The sequence below is a fragment of the Nipponia nippon genome, unplaced genomic scaffold (assembly GCF_047370975.1).
Source record: "Nipponia nippon isolate SJK-2023a ecotype South Korea unplaced genomic scaffold, ASM4737097v1 scaffold_6, whole genome shotgun sequence".
Taxonomy (NCBI): domain Eukaryota; kingdom Metazoa; phylum Chordata; class Aves; order Pelecaniformes; family Threskiornithidae; genus Nipponia; species Nipponia nippon.
Window position 1 is genome coordinate 57,582,834 of NW_028262380.1, and position 21,077 is coordinate 57,603,910.

At 40.4% G+C, this 21,077-nt stretch overlaps 1 protein-coding gene across 1 annotated transcript in view; it reads right to left on the bottom strand.

Annotated features, from left to right (window-relative positions):
* Positions 1-20,848, bottom strand: part of PAPSS1 (3'-phosphoadenosine 5'-phosphosulfate synthase 1) — a 51,954-nt gene extending 31,106 nt beyond the window's left edge. The window contains exons 1-5 of the mRNA XM_087736320.1: positions 20,641-20,848; positions 12,538-12,652; positions 9,003-9,238; positions 7,513-7,651; positions 5,305-5,423 (exon numbers count right to left, since the gene is read on the bottom strand). Coding sequence (XP_087592446.1) covers positions 5,305-5,423; positions 7,513-7,651; positions 9,003-9,238; positions 12,538-12,652; positions 20,641-20,700 — 669 coding nt within the window. The 5' untranslated portion in view covers positions 20,701-20,848. The remainder of the gene's footprint in view (positions 1-5,304; positions 5,424-7,512; positions 7,652-9,002; positions 9,239-12,537; positions 12,653-20,640) is intronic.
* Between the last annotated feature and the right edge of the window lie 229 nt (positions 20,849-21,077).

Consider the following 21,077-nt stretch of genomic DNA (forward strand, 5'->3'; position numbering starts at 1 on the left):
GGCCTCTTCTCTGTCCATCAGTTGTGTTCTATCATGTTTTAAATTCACTTGAGCCATAGAAACACTCCTCCTGTTGTGCCAACAAGAGGAATTTCTGACCCCAGCCATTTACTGCTGTTTCTCTCAAATCTGTAAAGATGCCCTTTACACATTTGTTTTGGTCAAAATACGTCATGTTTAGCTTATGTAGTACATCTATATCAACCTAAATCATTTTGACTGAAAACATTTAGGAAATACTCATACAAATCTATCAGTCAGCAGATCTAACTGGATGATTGTCGCCTAACCAGAGTCTCTGTAATTAACATAGAATGGCTCTGAACCAAAACCTTGTCTGTGCCTTTTCCCAGAATACGGAAGTTAAACACAAGAGAAGCAAGCAGAAGAAACAAGTAACAAAAACTTCACAGTATTTAATGATTACACAATTCAATGTAACTGAAGCTTGTTCTTTAATAATAACTCCAAAATTATACATACTTTTTTACCAACACGAGCTACTGAAATCTATTTCTATAACATTCAGTAGTACATTTTCAAAAGAAAACAACCACAACCAAAGCACACATACCTCAAAAATAGGAAATCCATAACTTAAAATAGAGGAAGTTCTGCTTACTTTCCTAAGCATGAGAAGAAATCAGTGTTTTATTGATGTGGGAATTACAGAAGTTGAATACTGAGGTGTTTTTTTAAATTATGCTTAAAAGCTTATACTGGTTTCTGCTCACTCTGGCTTACATCTTTACTGTTGTGTGTTTAAATCTTCACTGTAACAGTATAAAACTAATAGTATAATCTTGCATATCCTTTACACAGAGTGTGGGGTTTTTTCCCCCAGCTTCTCACACAAAATAACTATTAGCCTTATCACAGAATCACAGAGGAGCCTCTGGAGACCATCTAGTCCAGCCTCCTGTTCAAAACTGGTCCCAGTACAGCAGGCTGCTGAGGAACTTGGGCCAATCAAGTTTTGAATATCTCCAAGGATGGAGCATCCACAGGCTCCCAGGGCAACTTCTTCTAATATTTGATCATCTTTATAGTGAAAGGCTTTTTCCCCTATGTCTAGTTTGAATTTCCCATGTTTCATCTTGTCTGTTGCCCCTCATCCTACCCTTGTGCACTGCTGAGAAAAGTCTTCATCAGTCTTCTCTAAACCTTCCCATTGGGGTGCTAGAAACAGTGACAAGACCTCCTTTAGCCTTCTCTTCTCCGGGCTGAACAAGTCCAGTTCCCCTCAGCCTCTCCTTGTACAGTGACGTGCTCCAGCCCCTGACCATCTTGGTGGCCTTCAGCTCAATTCACTCCAGTACATCAGTGTCTGTCTTCTACTGGGTGAGGGAGAAGGGCACAAACCTGGACATGGTATCCCGATAAGGTCTCACAAGTGCCACGTAAAGCAGCAGAATTGCTTCTCTCGACCTGCTGGCCATGCTCTTGCTATTACAGTGCAGTATGCAGTTGGCCCTCTTTGCTGCATGGGCACATGTTTTCATAATGCTGACGAATGTTTTTATAATGCTGAACAATTTATTTCAGTTCTCTTGTGTCCTCCTCATGTCTTAGGAAGAGAGTTACTTTGTTTAGTTATCAAAGAGGTGAGTTATTCCACACAATGTCAGCATATATCAAAGTTAAAAGACAGGTATGCTGCAAGTTAATGTCATTGTACTATATTTCATACAAATGCTTGTTTCCAGCATTGTAAACCATTTCTAAGATCCCTGTGGTCTACACTTTGTCTACCCAGTTTGTCCCACTCAATCACCTTTTGCTGTAGGTATTTGGTTTGAACACTGCATCCAAAAAAAATAACAGTTGCATTTTTACAAATTTTCTGCTGAAATTATTTTGAAAGCAGGAGGAGACAGGAAACAAGGTTTCAAGTAAAATAATGATTTGATACCCAGCTAGCAGCTGGGTATCATTAATTGTGTCATACTCTGAATGCCTAATTTACAGTCAAATAATGAAAAAGTGGGCTGAAGACTAATGCCTGCTCTACAAGAATGTTACAGATATTAAAAATACTAAGCTCACATGTTTTAAGTTTCTCGATTAAAAAAAAAATCCACTGAAAGATGTTATGGACCCTGCTGTAATTCATGTTGATGACCACGGTGATCACACAGAGTATTCTTCATAACCGGATTTTTGAGACATGAATGAGGAGCTAGACAAGATTGAGAACTTTGCTCCAGAGAAAATCACTGTGTTGTTACAGTGATAGCTGCAGTATAATTTGAGGTAAAAAAAAAAAAACACAAAACCAAAAACAACCAAAAACCAATCAAAAAAACCCCCAAAAACAACCACCAAAAACAACAATAAAGTTTATATGTACACTCACAGTGGATTGATCTAAATAGTAGTAGAAGTGCATAATCAGGTTCCAGTTTGGGGGGTGGTATTCGCAGAGCCGCCATAAGTTCATGTCCCTAAGAATGGGACTTTTATAGAAAGGTAGTTAAAAGTTTAAAGCTTAAAAAGTTACCTACTGGAAATGCAACTCTTTCCTTGTACACTTTTGTACTTCCTTAACAATAAAGGTGGCATTCCTGAGCTATGACTTCTTCAGAAAATATTTTCTAGGCTAAATATTGAACTTATTCCACAGTAAGGAAATACGAACTTTGTGCAATGGGCTAGATCAGCTATATTTGTTGACAATAAAAACAAGAACTAAAACAACAAAATCTTTACAGCCAAACACCTACACGAGGCTTGTCTGACTCCATTGGAAAATATCAGCAGATTGAAAGTCAAATTTATCAAGCTCAAAAGATACACAAGCCTTTCTGACTGAAAAAAAAAGTGTGCAAGCACTAATTTGTATAGTACTGAGAGCAGTTAGGGGGGTGGAGGGGGGGAGGAAGTTTTCATACGACTCAGACTTGGTAGCTTTAGGAGATACTCATGAGTACCTTGCATTCTAGGTCCCTAAAAAGAACTTTGAAGTATCTATTGCATTTACGTGCAAAGAAAGCAAACCAGGTGACCCCAAAAAAAAAATTATACCACACAAGAACTTCCCAGATTCAACAACTGCTTATTACTCCTACTTCTGTGTGGTTACCTCCCTTTTTCTTCCATAAAAGATTGAACATGTTTTTGGAAAAGACCTGGTACATTCGTTTCAGAGTTCTTTTCAAATATTACAAAAAATCCTAAGAACCAAATAGTTCCACTACCTATAAAAGAACAATGTTTCAAATTCTTGTTTAATACATATATATGTGTGTATATCTGTCCTCTATCTCAACACACATTTATACCATTCCAGCTGTCTTCTTTTTACTACCATTATTGTCTGAACTAGTATAAAAATAGTTCTTGAAATCCAAGGATTACCAGTGTTTTGAGCAGACTTCTTCCCAAAGTTTTTCACAGCTATTGAAGCAAAACAAACATCCCAAATTATTTTTAATGCTGCTGGTCTATGGTCTTTTTAATAATACATTATGATTAGTAAATAAAGAAGAACACAGACACAGCTTGTTCCAAATAATGGAAACCTACAGAAATTATATTCTCAAGATATCACTGTATTAATATGGCCTGAGAACAAGACATGCCTGTTAAGCCATGCCTTGGTTTCATTGTCTCTCATTAAAGTTAATTAATCACTAAGATATCTTGGCATTCATGATGCTGTTGTCTATAAATTAAAAAACAAAAAAAAACAAAAAAAAACACCAGTGGTAAAATGTGCCTTAAGCAAAGGACAGAGCAAAGCTGACTGGGCCAGGAGCCAGCATTCAGCACTGTGTACTAAGTGTACTAACACAAGACTTTGGGGATCACTATCTTGGCACACGCGGCATTGGTTTCTACAATTATGAAATGTACTGGATTGTTCTTCTGAGCAGGAGGCACAGGGCCTCCCACAATCAGGAACTGCCACCTCCACCACCTAGGTAGGACTCCTACACAGCTCTCCCTTTTTCTTCCAAAAAAAATATTCAGATGAGCATTAGGGTAAAAATCTAGAAATCTACTGCGGTTTTCTGCCCTGTCTTATCTCCTGAGCAACCTTGAGCAAGCAGTGATCTAGTAACAGAGTTTTCTTGAAAATTTAGATACAAGAGACTAAATCTCTCCAGAGCTGTACTGGCACAGAGGGTTAAAATTAACTCCATGCTGGCTAAAGGATGAGGGCTTTTGCTTGTACCAACTTCAACACTTGGGGGAGCTTTACTCAAGCTACTGTCTACACCCTAAATTTCCAGAATTTCCACCTCACAAAAAAACATGAATAATTGTCTGCTAGAGTATCTAAATTAAAATAATTGTCCGAAATGTCATCCCACTACCCAGTGACTATAGATAAGAATGTAAGGAGACACATTTCTTCTACATGGAGATTAGCAAATTCTGGGCATATGGTTTCAAGAGGATAAAGCCATCTCATGGCTGCTTCCACTTTTGGTGAGTTTTGGGTTTTTTTGTCTGCTTGGTTTTTTTTCTGGGTGGTTTGTTGGGGGTTTTTTGTTTGTTTATTTGTGAGTTTTTTTGGGTTTTGGTTGATTGGTTGGGGTTTTCTTGTGTTTTTTTGTTTGGTTGGGTTTTTTTTTGGTTGGTTAGTTGGTTGGTTGGTTGGGGGTTTTTTTAGGTCAGGTAATGAGCTGAACCCACTTATCAGAGAACAGGAGGAAGCCTGGAGGCTTCAAAAGGAATGGTGTAGATTGCAGGCATGAATGAGGAAAGAGACCTACCTTTTCAGAAGTTATGAAACATTAACTCAACCGAGTCATTATCAAGAAGATCAGCTTCCTGAACTGGTCATTATAAAACTGCAGGACCACTTTTACTAGTGCAAGAAAAACAGTGGAACCAAGGGAAACCAGACACCACCACAGCAGCCCCTCTTTAAGGCAGCTCAAATTACTGTGTAAGTGCATCCCTGTCTCTTCACATCTGCAGCATATATTAATTTGTATGCTATAGAGACAGAGTAAAAAAATTCAGACTCTTACAACCAGTTTTAAAGTCAGCATTCATCATTGCTTCTGTAACAACTGAAACAGCCTTCTCTCCCTTCCAGTTATCAGTTATGCTAATCAATATAAATTAATTTTCCACTTGTCCAAATCCTATTTCACTTAGAGATCAATGTTGTTGCAATGTTTAGGTTTAAAAAGGAAACACACAATAGGACAAGTTTAAAAGCTAGAATTTAAAGATGTGTAAGTCTTTAACTTTTAAACACTGTCTCTGCTTTTCCCAGCACATACATTCAGATTGCAGACACAAATGCTTTGAAAAAAGTTAGTAAGATATATCTGCATTTCTGCTCACCCTCTCTTGAAGAAGTTCCACAACTTGTTGTATACAATCATTCACATCACAGGAATCAGTTTTCAGTACGAGCTCTGGGGCTTCTGGTTTTTCATACTCAGAGTCAATCCCAGTAAAACCTACAGAACACAAGACAAAAATCTTAAGCAACTTTTTCCAAAAGATCACTCCATTTTAACGTTGTTCACAGACAGTTTGCTACATATAAACCAACACAACAGGCAAGAGCACAGAGTTTTAGCTTCCTTAATACAGGATTTCTTAGGGAAATCAACAGCTTTTTTCCTTATCAGACCATCTGCTAATTCTACTACATGACTGCATCAAACTTCAGCATTCTGCAGTACACACATAGCACATTTTTGTTGAAGTTATTTGATTTATACCATGAATAAAGAAAGGAGTGCTAGCAGAAGAACTGTGCACATCAACCCATAGTCATCCATCAGCTGTCCTTCATTATTAGCTATGATTGTTGGGGGGTTTTTTTAATACAAAGCCTGATGTTGAACAACCAGTATATATGTAAATTTGCACTCATGCCACCAAGCAGTACTCTGAAGAGTACGGAATTCCAACACCTATTAAATTAGTTTAGCTAATATACCCATGTTAAGATAGCTGTTAGTGTAATGAAGATGTGTGTGTTTATTATAGTTATAACTATTGTCACAGACTGTACAACCTACCAGTGACACTTGTTCTGGCCTACTTAGCTAGCACTCTGCTTTGAAACAGAGGAGATTCTGACTAACCATGCATAAACAAGAAGGAAAAATCAAGCCCAAAGGCAAAGCATGTAAGCAGTACAAGTCAAATCTGCAGCAGAAATATCAGCTGGGCTACAGCAACTGAACATCTGCATCCTCTACAATTGCACATACAAACATTAAAAGTTGAGTTTATCACTTCAGACTTAAATACTCTCAAAATTAGTAGCTTAATTCCCCATCTAAGAAAAAGATCAATTGCTGCAATACCCCATGTGATAAAGAAAGGCTGGTATCTGTTCCAAAACCTGTATACTTTATAATTATCTGATTACTGGAAGAGTGGGAACAGGGGGCACAGAAGGTGTCCCGTTACCATTGCCAGAGAAAAAGATAACAGTTGCTGACATTCCTTGTGAACAGGCAAGTTCATTTAATTTTCATCCTTTGTATATCAGACAGGTTATAAGATACAGCCACGGCTAGACCCACTTGTAGCTTACACTGCGTACCTCACTACCGCTTCTAAAGTAACACAATTCCATTATGGGGCTTGTAAAATTAACAAAATTTTAAGGAAGCTCCACAGCACAAATAAGCATTCTGTACAGAACTGTATCTTTGTATCGTGCCATCTCAAGCCATCTTGCTTTGATTCTAAGCAAACCTTCAGCCTTATTTAATCCTGATCTTCACGTGATATATTTGGTAGTACTAGAAGTATCAAGCAACCAGTCATGTGGAATGTCTTAGATTTCTTGACTTTTGTATCGCTTTTGATTACTGGTGAGTTAATCGTTACAGCATCTGCAACCTCAACCCCTGAAAGTGATTACATTAAAAACTGCTTTGCTTAATACAGGTAAAAAGTGCTATCTTCAGCCTCTGCAAACTGTAAGATAACACAGAGCAAAGCAACACTTGAAACAATACTTGCGATGAGTGACCACATATTTAAGCTTTTTATTGCAGGCTGTACTTAAATGTTGATCTGAGGCTGGGGATAGGAAATCATTTTCAGGGGCACTAGCATAGAACCCTAATTTCAAAAGAAAAGTTAGTCTCTTCAGAAGTGTTCTTAATGGTCTTTACAGAAAGATGGTGATCATGCTTTACTTTTTGGAAGAATTTAGTAACTCTTATTAATGCAATTCTTCATAGACTTTAGAGAGAATCAGGCTCTTTTTTAACTAGTCGATGGACAGACAAAGGAGAGAGACTAATCCTCAATCATAAGAGCTTGCAACAGAAACCATGTAATCTGCTCAAGGTTTTTTGACGTGAGGATAGCCAGTTTTGCCCTTTTACTGCCCTATGCATTTAACTAGTCAGTTGCATGAGCTAGAGGTCGATTCCAATTTTCTGCTCCATCCTGTCCCCAATCCATGCTGCTTTTAAGGGTGGTACACTCACAGACTTGAGCACATCCACTTATGTGGAGTCAAATTACACCAATGCTTCACTTATGTAGAAAGAATGTGACTACATCTAGGTTCACCTTTAATTTCTCCAGCCCTGGCTTTCTTATAGAGTCCTTTAACATCTCGCTGCTCACAGACATGCAATGGAGCATCCACGAATACTTCAAAAAAAGGCAAACTTGCCCCTTCATGAATTCGTCTAGCATTATTACGATCCTGAAACAAAACAGAAAAAAAAAAAACTAGGAGATTGCACCCACATATTTTGATTGTCTTTCTGCTTTCGAAGTTCATTTTAAAAAAGCTGACAGTAAATTGTAAACAAGTTTTCAAAGTTTGAAAAAAGAAACATGATTTGACCAACTGATGCCCTGCAAGTGACATCAGTTTGGCTAAGGTTCATCACATGGTAAAAGCTGACATGAAGATTTGAGATATTTTACATTAACCTGATTTATTAAACAAACAAACAAAAAATAACAAAAAACCAAACCCAGGCAGAGAGTGCAGAATTTTCTATACCTGCCCCTATCTTAGGAGTTACACACCCAACAGTTACGTTTGCCTAGCTCACTGAAGTCAGAGGAGATACTACCTGCTGCTCCTGATAGGACCACCCTTCTCTCCAGAGCACCAGATTTCTCTACATTCATTAATCTGACAAGACTTGTATGCTCCAAATATTATTTTATTTGTATGGCTTGCCAAGCATTGCAACAATTGGTGAATTTCATTTAGAGAACAAAAAACTTTCAAAAAATCCGCTGAAACCATCTCTTACTAAATATGGTTATTTTCCCTCATATCTAAAGACTTCTGTTTTACTGCAGGATTTTGAGTTCCCCAAATTATTATCAGAAGAACTGTTTGTACCACTATAACTGAAGAAATAACACCTTCTCATGCTGTGAAACATCTGAGCTACAGCCCCTGGGTCATTCTTCAACATATTTGGTGTTCATACATCCTTTTTGTCTCTCCCATCCATGTTCTCATACACAGACAAAAAAAGTCTTCACAAAGCAATGTGAACATGGATTTAGGTTAATTTTCAGTATTATCCAATGTCATGTTGCATACACAGAATGGAATAAAGTAAAAAGAACTATGGGCAATTTAAACATCTTTCTCTTAAGCCACTTGGTAAAATACAGCTCACACCATTGATTCACTGAAGGAAAAGTTGCTTTTAAAAACAGTTTAACTTAAGTGTATACCTAATCTTCATATTTATGAAGTACTGGAATCTACATGGATCAAACAAGACCTTTAATTTTAAGACTCTTTCTTGGAGTCCATTTGGGTTTGTTCCTAATATTAGATTAATAATTCTGCCTAATAGACTGAAGGACAGTTCCAGTTATAGGAGGAATGTAAACTTTTTTATATAAGACTAATGTTTCTGAAGTTTGAATAATCATCTCTAGAAAGCACAAATGTCATAAAAAACCAAGCAAGCATTTGATTCTAGCTAAGTTCTGCAAGGGACTCCTATAACTAAAATTCTGAGTGACATTTTGCTTTTTGTATTTTCCCTATACTTTATCTAGAGGGTTTTCACATTTACCTGAGTATAAGGAGAGATGAAACTAGTAATGCACACCAAACCAGCATCTGCAAACAGTTTAGCAACCTCAGCAATACGACGGACGTTTTCTTCTCTATCTTCTGGTGTGAAACCCAGATTCTTATTAAGGCCTTGGCGAATATTGTCACCATCCAATGTGTAGCATGGAATGCCATGGCATACTAAATATTCCTCCAGTGCCATGCTCACTGTAGTCTTCCCAGCACCAGATAGACCTAGAATATTCAATAATAATATAAATATATATTATAAGCAGAGAAACAAGTTAGGACAAACTGTAGTACATGTACCACTGCTAGCATGAAAAACCCAAAGTGACAGGCATCAGCAGCAATGCCTTTTGGAGATGCTTACCTGCAATATAAGCCAAGTGCCTTTTACACAGACAATAGGTATAGGGAGAGTAAGGCACAAAGTTAAGCGTGCAATTAGAAACAGATAAAAGACTTTGGCCTTGAGAGCTGCTGCTGCTTATACAGGTGGTGCACATTCCCCAGTGCTGCTGCTGGCAGTTGCTACTACCTGAGCAAACTAAATTCAGAAACCCAACACAGAGTTAAGATGTTACATTTACATCAGAAGAGGAAGATCTCACACTGAAGTGAATTTCAGTCAACAAAAGAAATGGGATCAGACCAAACCACACTCTGTTCTTACTCCTTGCAGAGTAACAACATTGAATTAGACACCACATACAGAACAAAACTCACTCACTCAAGACTCATACACAGCAGTCATGCTCCACTAACCAGAGTGTGTTAGCAATAAGCAAAGACAATTTTAATATTAAACTTTAGTCCAGTTCAGAATCTTCGGCAACAAACCTTTAAACAATTGAGAAGTTTTGCTGGCACTAAAAAGTCTGTTTGCTTTAAGTTGGAAGTGTATTTAAATAATTTTCCAGACCGGATTTCAGGAGTTTATCTGGAGCACATGCTTCAGCTTATACAGAGCAACTGACTCCTAAATGGGACACAAACTCTGATCTTCATAAGATGACATTAATCCTTTGAGTAAGAAAAAAAATTAAGGGTAATGGTAGTCTAAAAAAAAAAAAATAGCACTAGTGAAGAAAAATGTTTTAATCTTTATTAGTGGTGGCTAAGATTTTTCAGAAAAAGAAGCAAAAAAATCACACAAAACAGCAGTTTGGTATTACTTCTAAGACCTTTACAGCAAAGGATAAGAATCATGCTAACAAACATGTTCTAAGAAAACACAAAGTGCAAAGGAAACCCTGACACCTGCAATAGTTTAGGGTAATTTAAAGAGGAGGAATTATTGCATTGGTTCCTCCTTAACTCAATTTAATATCCAGAAGATGCAGAGCAGTCTACTGAAAACATAAGAATACACTCATCCCAGGACAAGCCCTGCATAAGAACCTAAGCCATCACTTTTCTCTTCAGAAAAGCCCACACATCCATCTCACAGATTTCAGTATGGTTTGGCTCATAGTCACAACTCCCAAAAAATTGCAGAGTTGTGAATAATGATCTATCATCATCTATAAAAATTGCCTATATTTTCTTGGACAACTGAAGTTTCTTGTGTCAATGCTTACCTGTCTACTTTGAAAAGAACAACAGCTATACATGATGAAGTTGAATGTTGTGACTTAGGCCGGAACCAGCTTCCAAAAGTGGAGGTCCTGCTCTGTTGCCCTCCCCTCTCTCCACTCACACCATCCTACCTCTATTATTCCACCACCTCTGGTGCCCGTTAGCCAACTCAGTTTGCTAATCTTCCCTCCCTCTTTTTTTTTTTTCTTTTTCTTTTTTTTCCCCCTTTTTTGTGTGTGTGTGGAGGCTGTGTTAAGTTCACTGATGTTTTAGCAAGCTGAATCAGCTCAGGGTCGGGCTTGGCAAGCACTACAGCTTGTACAAGGCAAGAGAAGGAAAGCAAGGCTGAAACAGAGCAGTCTTCTTTTGGCAGCAATTAAGTACACCCCCTAGAAAATAAGCATGGCAGTCCAAATTAAGATCTCGGCAACTTCATTTACTTCTCACTGATGCAGTCTTTGACTTGCAATTTTTGTCCCCACGCCTAGCTTGCTATACACTGAAATGCTCTAGCTTTTCACACATCATTTGGTCTCCAATGTGTAATGAAATGCAGAAATTAAGGTTATATAATAATTAAAAACAGCTTTTAGGCTGACAAGTCTTTAAAATAACTTACACTCTCAAAATTGCATTTTATTTTACACATGAAAATAATACTTTGCTTACTTCAATACCTACAGTCCATTTCACTCCCTAACATTAGTGCTCAAATATCTTCAATAACCTAGCTTCCCCAACACACTCTTCTTAATCCCTTACAGCCTTCCTACTTTTCTGTATTCTACCACCACCCTTCTTCCTCCTGAAAAACAGTGAAATTGGGCATTAAGATTATATTTGTTTAAAAAGAATGATGACTGGAAAATGTTGCCATGTAGATAACTGAGAAAACATTTTTATCGTGACCTTTTTCAAAAGGATATTAATGAATTACCAGGAGAAACAGAAAGGCAGCCTACCAGATCATTCGAGCATTGAGAGACAGGCTGCAGCTACGTGACAGAAATAGAGAGAGAAAGGGCTCCATTCTTTTACCAAAGAAATACATGACAGCAAGCTACTCTATCAAATCTGTTTGGAACGGCTCCCAGCAATTTGTTATCAACTACCGCTTTACCTTTCACACGTCATTAACACCAGTGGAAACAAATTTTATCTAGTGTAGTAAGTTTCTCTAATACTCTGTGAAGATCTTTTGTATTGCAATACAACAGTGCTCTAAATGGTTTACAAATTAATTAAACAACACATTTTGTTATATTTATTTTTTATTTTAGTTTCAACTGAAAAAAACTTCAAATATGTTGAAGTTTCCAGGAACTTTGAAAGACAGAACAAAAAAATCCCTTCACAGTTATGAAACAAAGCTGTCTTCCAGAATTTACTTACTCCCTCTTTTTACAATCAAAACAATTCAGTGAAAAATACGTGGTGCTGATTTCAAAAGTAACTCCCGGTATGCATTGCCTCAACACACAATTGCTGTCCAAATGCATAAGTTTATGTTGAAATGTTATTTCAACCCAAGGAGACAAGAACATTCCAAAGAGAAGAGACCTTCACAGAAAAGATTCAGAAACATGGAATCTCAAAAAAATATTTAGGTTTCATTTGTTAATAGGTAAAATGGACAGTAAGAAGAGCCAGAATTGGTTATAACACAAAACAAACAAACCACAAAAAAACATACACTCCAAAACTCAACCAGAATTAAGCAGCAGACAGTGCCAAATAAACAACGCTCCTAGAGCACTGAACAAAATACATTCTCAAGTTACTATCTGTCCCAGAGCAATTTCTTGCTAGTCTACCTAAAATAGTAATAAAATTGCATCAAGGTCTTAGATTCTGCAAACATTCAACTTTGCATGAAGAAAAGGAGCTGCAGCTAAGTAGCTTTTCAGGACAGTAACAAAACCAAAAGGATCCTCAGAAACCTGTTACTGTACCTGTTAACCAGACTGTGCATCCACGAAAACCACTTCTTGTTCCTACCACTTGGCCTCTCTTATTCCTGCTGACATGATGAGCTTGGTAGGTAACATTGGTCGCCCTCTGCATTCCCTGTAAAAGAAGTTGTTGATTAGGTCTTTAACTTCTGAAAAGGTGAGCTGGCAAAGCATACTAAAACTTAATTCACAGGCACAAAGACTTGGAGACAGGCCAATGGTAGTAAAAACAATACCCAATTCATTAGCTGCAGCACAGATCAAAGGACGCAAAGGAAATTAGAAAAGCCACCCATAGCAAACCACATCCCTTGTGCTTCTTCTGTGAAACTTGGGACTGGCAGGTTAGTCAGCTACTACTTTCAAATACAACTTGTTTAAGAAAAATCAACCATAAAAATAGAGATGAACTGCTAGAGCTGCTAGACTTTACTTCTATTCAAGTCATTTAAATCTAAGAAGATCAAATAGATTCACTCTCTCTCTGAGCTAAAGGTTTCTGTCATAAAACAGCCAAACATTGGCTTATTTTTAACTCTTAAGAGGCCTTTTCATTGCAAACTATGCATGCCTGGTCCAACTTTCAGTTCAGCAGACACACCTCCAAACCACTCTGCCTTTACCTAGGATATCGTCAGTCTCCAGAATAGAGACAGTTATCATATATTCTGAGTGTTTAAGGAAAGTACTATTTCTAAGCAACTTATTAAAGAATTTACTTTAAAAGATAGGATTTTTGTAATATAATTTTAATTAAAACAATGCTGGTTACAGACTTTCTTAAAACTATTTTTTCATCATAATAAGCTGCTGTACAAATATCTTAAGTAAGATAACACTACTGTCTAACACATCTCACAATCTAAGGTGAGGGAACCCACAGGAAGATGAGCCTCAGCATTCCCTTGAACTTTGATGGTATCTAATTATATAAACTTTGTTCATAAAAGATCAAGACCTTAGATAACCAGACAGACTATGAACAATCAAACAGAAGAGAAGGCTTAAAAAAAAAAAAGGTGGGGTAGGAGAAAAGGTGGGGTAGGAGGGAGTAGTAGTATATAGAATCGTAGAATCGTCAAGGTTGGAAAAGACCCTTAAGATCATTGAGTCCAACCATCAACCTATCACTGCCAAGTCCATCTATACCATATCTTCAAGCACTGTATCTATCCGTTCTTTAAATACCTCCAGGGATGGAGACTCAACCACTGCCCTGGGCAGCCTGTTCCAATGCTTGACCATCCTCTCGGTGAAGAAGTTTTTCCTAATATCTAACCTAAACCTCCCCTGGCGCAGCTTGAGGCCGTTTCCTCTCGTCCTATCCCTTGTTACTAGGGAGAAGAGACCGACCCCCACCTCGCTACAACCTCCTTTCAGGTAGTTGTAGAGAGCAATAAGGTCTCCCCTCAGCCTCCTCTTCTCCAGGTTAAACAACCCCAGCTCCCTCAGCCACTCCTCATAAGACTTGTGCTCTAGACCCTTCACCAGCTTCGTTGCCCTTCTCTGGACACATTCCAGCATCTCAATGTCCTTCTTGTAGTGAGGGGCCCAAAACTGAACACAGTACTCGAGGTGCCGCCTCACCAGTGCTGAGTACAGGGACACTGTCGCCTCCCTGGTCCTGCTCGCCACACTATTCCTGATACAAGCCAGGATGCCATTGGCCTTCTTGGCCACCTGAGCACACTGCTGGCTCGTGTTCAGCCAGCTGTCAACCAACACCCCCAGGTCCTTTTCTGCCAGACAGCTCTCCAGCCACTCTTCCCAAGCCTGTAGCGTTGCATTGGGTTGTTGTGACCGAAATGCAGGACCCGGCACTCAGCCTTGTTGAATCTCATGCAGTTGGCCCTGGCCCATTGGTCCAGCCTGTCCAGATCCCTCTGTAGGGCCTTCCTACCCTCCAGCAGATCAACACTCCCACCCAACTTGGTGTCATCTGCAAACTTACTGAGGGTGCACTCGATCCCCTCATCCAGATCATCAGTGAAGATATTGAACAGGACTGGCCCCAGTACCGAGCCCTGGGGAACACCACTCGTGACCAGCTGCCAACTGGATTTGAATCCATTCACCACCACTCTCTGGGCTCGGCCGTCCAGCCAGTTTTTAACCCAGCGTAGAGTGCACCCATCCAAGCCGTGTGCAGCCAGCTTCTCCAGGAGGCCAGCTTCTCCAGGAATGTAATATGTAATGCTGCTTTGAATTCTCTTGCTTACAAACACATTGCAAGATATTTGCACTATTTTCTCTTTCATCATTGTATCAGTGCTAGCTGGAAAGGAAAACACTTACGACATTTAACAAAAAAGAAAGAAAAGAGGATATTCATCTATGGAGTACTAGCAGAGAGCTGTTCATAGTTTTAGAGAGAGACGCCACAAAGCAGGGTTAACAGAAAAATGGTATCTGCTTATGGCTTCGAGAACTGCTGCTACACCATTCTTCTGTAGAAAAACACTTCAAAAGTTTATCTGTAACTTAATTGGAAGTTATGAATATGTGTGATTGTATGTCCCCGCTTCTATACACAGCTGGGCTCATAGTTAATACAAACAGAAACTCAAGGTAGGAACAGATGTGCAGGTTTTCAAATACAACAACTCAGTAATTCAGTGTGACAGACCAGCATCTAAAATTAGATGAAGACTGAATACCAACCCATAAGAAACCACCACCTGCAAATGGGTTATAACCATACAAAACGAAGTTATACGTGCTGATCGTGTTATCTTCAAATAATTTATCTCCTAAACCAAAGCTGTTTTGTACACAGTCAGTGCAATACGGCTAACTAAAACCAGAAGTCAAAGAGTCAAAAAATCAAAAAGTCTCTCTTCTCATAGTAGAAACAATTATGCACTACATAAAACTGGAGATCTCAGCACGCAAATGCATAAATTGTGGAATTAAAAACGACAAAAAAATTTAAGTACGTAGCCTTCAGTTAAAAGAAAGACTTACTCTGCATAATGAACGTACACAGCAATTCAAACTAATACATTAACAGCAACACCCTTTCTCATTAATTCCAGTTGTACTGTATTGTACCAGGCACCGCATAAACAGAAGACAGTCTCAAAGCACAGCTCCCATGCCACTGTCTCTTTTACGTTAAAACATAAAAACACACATGCTTTGCTTCTGGCTCCTGGCAATGAGTCTGTTATCAGACTCAAATACTTTGGAGGTCAAATGTCTCATCCAGGGAGACTTCTTCCAGTCTGTATTCAGTAAGTTCCACCAGTTTTCTTTGTTTTCCAGAACTAGCAAAGCAGCGATGAAACCGATCAGGGTATTGCACTAGGCTTACAAAACACATGAAGCCCTGAGGAAGCAGGCAAGAGGGATTCTTAAAATGATGAAAAAAACCACAACTTTAAAAAAGAAAAAACAAAAAAGCATCAAGTAACAAATTAGCAGAGATGACAAATCACAGCAACGAGAAGGCCAACAGATCGCTAGGGTAGAAGGCACACAAGTGCAACAGAACAGCCAGCAAGCTCAGCGGTGGGACGATAATCCACCTGTGCTTCAGAAGCAGCCATCTAAGACTAAAGGTTAAAGTGCCCAAACAGTCTGCACGCATTCAAAAACACACCCAGCCCCACCTTTTGTTTAGGCACACATGCACACAAACAAGACAGCTCAGTACTACTCCTGGGCAAAGTAGTAGCAAAATCTTCCTTATCTTCCAAGAGAAAACAGCTTTTTATAGAGGTGCTCTAAAGAGTTAATAATTTAGCAAGTCATTCTCTCTTGCTGCAAAAAAACTCTAGTAATGTTTCCTAATCACGTCCACTTTGCTACTAGATGATTCACTACCACCACTGAGCAACAAAAGCTGAACATTGGATCCTCAACAATGTAAGTTTTTAACTGCAATTCCTGATGTATACACTTACTGCAAATATTGACGTGGCACAGAAAAATACTCAGGAGCAGAAATCATTGGCTCACATTGGTTGTGCTCTTAAATAATTTAGCCAGTCTTCGAATTCCTGTACATAAAATTTGATGAGTATCAACTGATGAAATTAAATGGCCATCCAAAATGACAGCAGAAATAAAGAACAGTAATTTTCTTTTATGCTATATCAAAGCGTCGCTCACCTTGGAGATCCACATTATCAATGTTAAAAGAAATGAAACATAAGAAAATGAGTAACAGAAAAACTCAATGTGATGAGCAAGTACTCTTTTAAAAAGCTATTTTAAACTTCTTAGCCTAATTACATTCAGTATAATAGTTGCTACTGAAAGGACACACTGGATTTTTGTAAAGGGGCTAATAAAAAAAAAGGGCATTAATCTCAAAGGTTTATTTATCTGCTTTTTTTACAACCATCAGAAATTTCCTCTCTGACTTGCCCACAAAAATATTTCTTCCACCCCATGTTACACATTAAGTGCTTCTATGCTACATATACAAACACTGCATTTTGGTATTTTCCCTCCTACTCACCATGTTAAATAGATATAATGCTTCAGTCCACTGTTTCATTATAACAGTAATGTCAGCTGAGAATGCTGACCTATCCTTCCTTTCTTCCCCCCACTACGCTAGTTTGTTTCTCACATGAAAAGTGAAGTGCCATAACAAGCTAATATCTTTGTACTGAAGATAAAAAAATCAGAGTACTAAAGTAACAAGCCTTTCACAGATGTGCATAATAAGATGAGCAAGGAAGGACGACTCCGCAGCTTAGTTTTTTTTGGCGTAAAGGTAACCTTTTAGCTTTGCAGGTAGTTGACTGGGGAAATGAATGCAGACGTCCAAGAACTATGGGAACAGAAAAAAGAAAGAAGTTGGGGACCAAAAGGAAATACTAACTCTGTCAATCTGTCTGTGTAGAGATTTGCCAAGATAGACTTGACCCATATTTTTTTTCTTATCTCATTCTTGATGTTTTGCCCAGTTGCAACTATAATTTTTTCTGCCAAAGCTGGCTATCAGTGCCAAACACCTTTGATGTAAGAACTCAGATCAGACATCCAGACAAAGAAGAGCAAACACAAGTTGCAACACCAAGATCAAAAGACAGCAGAAAGGAAAGATTATTGCTTAATTGTTTCATAATTAACAGACAGATCACTACACTGGCATAAACTGAATTTATTCTTCATTACTTCAAGCAACAATGAAACATAGCGCTTCTACAGTCACTTTACATCGAATTTTAACTTTTCACAAAGCAAGGCCTCTGGGGTAGGAAGTAAAGCTTTCAATGGCAAAACTCCTGAAGCTACAGCACCAACTTGAGACAGCTTTGAGGGTGGAAGCATCAGGAAAGAACTGTGTAAAGAACAGGCACGGTTTCTATACAAACCATATATACTCAAGAAGCTATGACTAATTCCATATTCTTCTGCTCTAAGATGACAGCCTCGATTCCCCAAGCTAACAACTCCCATAAGCTAACAACAGCAACACATCCAGCATCACCTCTGAAACGTAGTCTTCTCTTTAATGCCTTTCCCATTTCCCAATCACCTCAGATGTTTTCTAGGCCATTTGCTAACTTGCTCACCATGTGCCTCTTATAAGCCAGGGATACCCTGATAACAACACATTTTTATGACATTTATTCTTCAGCACTGATAACCAAATGATAGGTTTCTTTTTCCCTCCAAACTGCTCTCCTCAATAGCCAAACAGCAACTCAAGCAGACTGAACGTTGCCCGTTTTCTTTGTCTGCATACGAACACAAGCAAGGAGAAAAGACATAGGGCCAACATAAAAATTCGGCTACCACAGATGCTAAAACAATGGCACTACACCTGAGAGTCTGTTTGTTTGCGTATTTAGATGAAGTTTCAGGGGCTGTTCACCAAACATCTGCCAGGAGTGCCTTCCAATAGTTACTTTCTCAAATTCTGGTTTGAAAATTTGTACTTCGATTTGGACAATTGTGCTTGAGAAAGAAGGGTAAGCCCAGAAATTATATCTGAACAATAAGATGTTTTACGGTTATTAAAAACCTAACAATTCACCAATCCATATTCTGCCGTAGCCTACAGCATTACATTTTCTCCTGCTTACAACAAAAATTCTTACTTTTATCCTCACAACTGCCCTCCAGAACACAGTTTGCCACAGTGATACTGATACAATAAGGCATCTAAACACCTTTGCATGTAGCACCACCCAATCTGCCAAATGCATGCTCTCCTGCCACATACACAGACTAGCTAATCTTTACCAGATGTCCTAATGCTGGGTCAGTTTCAAAAATCACAGCAGCAGAAAGCAGACAAACTTCTACAGTACTGTGGATACAAGCAACTCAGTGATAACTGTACTACAAGGAGCGTATTGTTACCTGCTGCACTAACAGCCCGACCAAAAGCAGAGACAGCTTATTCACCAGTGCTGGAGTGGAGTTATTGGCTGGCATCAGAGAAGAAAGTGCTCCACACGTCTTCCTACCAAGCTAGTGTAATGGCAGTATTTGTGGCTATGTTGCGTGCTGCTCTGTAACTTGGAGCTTGCTGTGCTCCAAGGTGGGCTTGGCGAGGGGATTGCCACAGACAGAGGTGTGTTTGGAATAGTGCTGGATGCCCAGAGAAAGTTTGGAAGCCAAGGCTCTGCCTACTCTCCTAGGGGCTGTCGATTCCATCGGGGTATAATAGGTCACTTTGACTTTGCTCCCAGCTGAACAGATGCAGAGTCAGAAGCTCCAGAACATTTGTCTGTGGAGCGTGTGATTCAGCAGCATTTTTTTTCCTGGTAAAGCTTATTGGGTTATAAAGAGCATTTCACCTGAGGTCTTCTGAAGAAAAAGGGAGAAGTGGAAGACTTCCTCTGCTTGCCACATAACATATAGGGGCTGCTAACCTCAACTGAATTCAGCAAACAGTTAATGTCAGTTAACTTTTTTTTAACGTAGGATTCCCTGGTTTCAACAAATCCATCTTGGCTTTGCTTCTGACAAATTAAATGATACAGAGTAACTTCTGAATACACTTTGTTACCCCCACCCAGACATGATCAACTTCACTATCTTCGTAACATCTGATTTTGCCTTTTCCTCATAGAAATTGAAAGAATGTAACTTACCCATTACTCTCTTAAGTAAACAAGTTTGAACTTGGACACAGCAGAAGGGGCTTGGATGGGCAGAACATCTACTGAATGCTTTTTAGTACAATACCAACTTCCCTGTTTTTCAGGCAAGCGTGAGACTCTTTTCTTCTTCTTTAATAGATTTGTCATTTTAATAAGAAAGTTGTGGCCTGTATTACTCACAGCAAGACTTCAAAGACTGTTTTACAGTGTTACTTTCATAACAAATGTTTTCTGGATCTTATCTCTCATCTGCTTCAGCTCAGCATTGTTTGAAAGAAATCATACTATTTTTTTTTCCCCACTTGTCTTGCATCATCAAAACTATCAAATGTTCTCTGTAAAGGACTGCACTGTATCTTCTAAATAGCTGCATTTTGGTCTTCGCTGTAAACCAATCTTCCCCCATCTTTATGAACAAGAATGAAGGCTTTGGTTAGATATTTTAAGCCCTGTCTCGACAGTTTTCCACAGAACACCCGCCATACAAAGAACCTCAGTCTTTGGCCAACCTAGGCTTATGAATAGCCACATTGTACATCGCATTCTTCAGTCTTCCTTCTTCTAAAACGCTGGAAGCTGAGGGCTCACGACAGAAGAGGCAGGGATGAAGCCCCCAGACCCCCGCTCCTCTCCGGACGGGCCTCCTGCCCTTCCCCGCAGGCAGCCCCCGCCTTCCCGAGGGCAGCGACGGAAAACCAGCACCCACCGGGGACAGGGCGCAGCCGCCCCCGCCGGGCTGCATGGCGACGCTCCCCTCAGGGAGCCCGCGCGGCCGTTCCGGTAACGGTCCCGGCTCGCGGCGCCCTGCGCGCAGCAACCGCCGCCCGCCCGCGCCCTCCGCCCCGCATCCCTTCCCGCCCCGGGCGGGCGGCAGGGAGCGGGGCAGGGAGCGGGGCAGGGAGCCCCCCCCCGCCCCGGCTCCCGCTGCCGCCCACTGCCACATCACCACGGAGCTCGGCCGCTTCTTCCTTCCCCCTCCTCTCCCCGCCGCACGCCCCTCTGCCCGCAGGCGCGGCGCTCCCCGCCCGCTCACCCAGCTCGGCACCCTGTTGCTCAGCTTGACTTTCTTGCACTGGCTCTCGGGCAGCTCCATGGCCGCGGGGGCAGCGAGCGGAGGAAGGGAGGAGGAGAAGGCGCCTTCCCCACCGATGCTGGATGCGGATGAAGGCGCTGCCGCCGGGGAGCCGTTCTGCGTGCGCGTCCCCGCCCGCGGCGCAGCCTAAGGTGGTGCAGGGAGGAGCCGCGGCCCGGCGGGAGGCGGGCGGGGGCGCGTCGGAGCCCAGCCGCGCGCCTGCGCCGCGCCGTGACGCGCCGCACGCCAGGGTGGGCGGTGGCAGCGGCCGGCGGCCGCTTCCGCCGCTGCCGGCCCTGCTGCGGCCCAGAGGGCCGGGGCTGCGCCTGCTCCGCGCTGTGACGTTACCCTTGGGCGGCGTCACGGAGCTGTTCTCTCTTGCGTGTGACGCCCTGGAT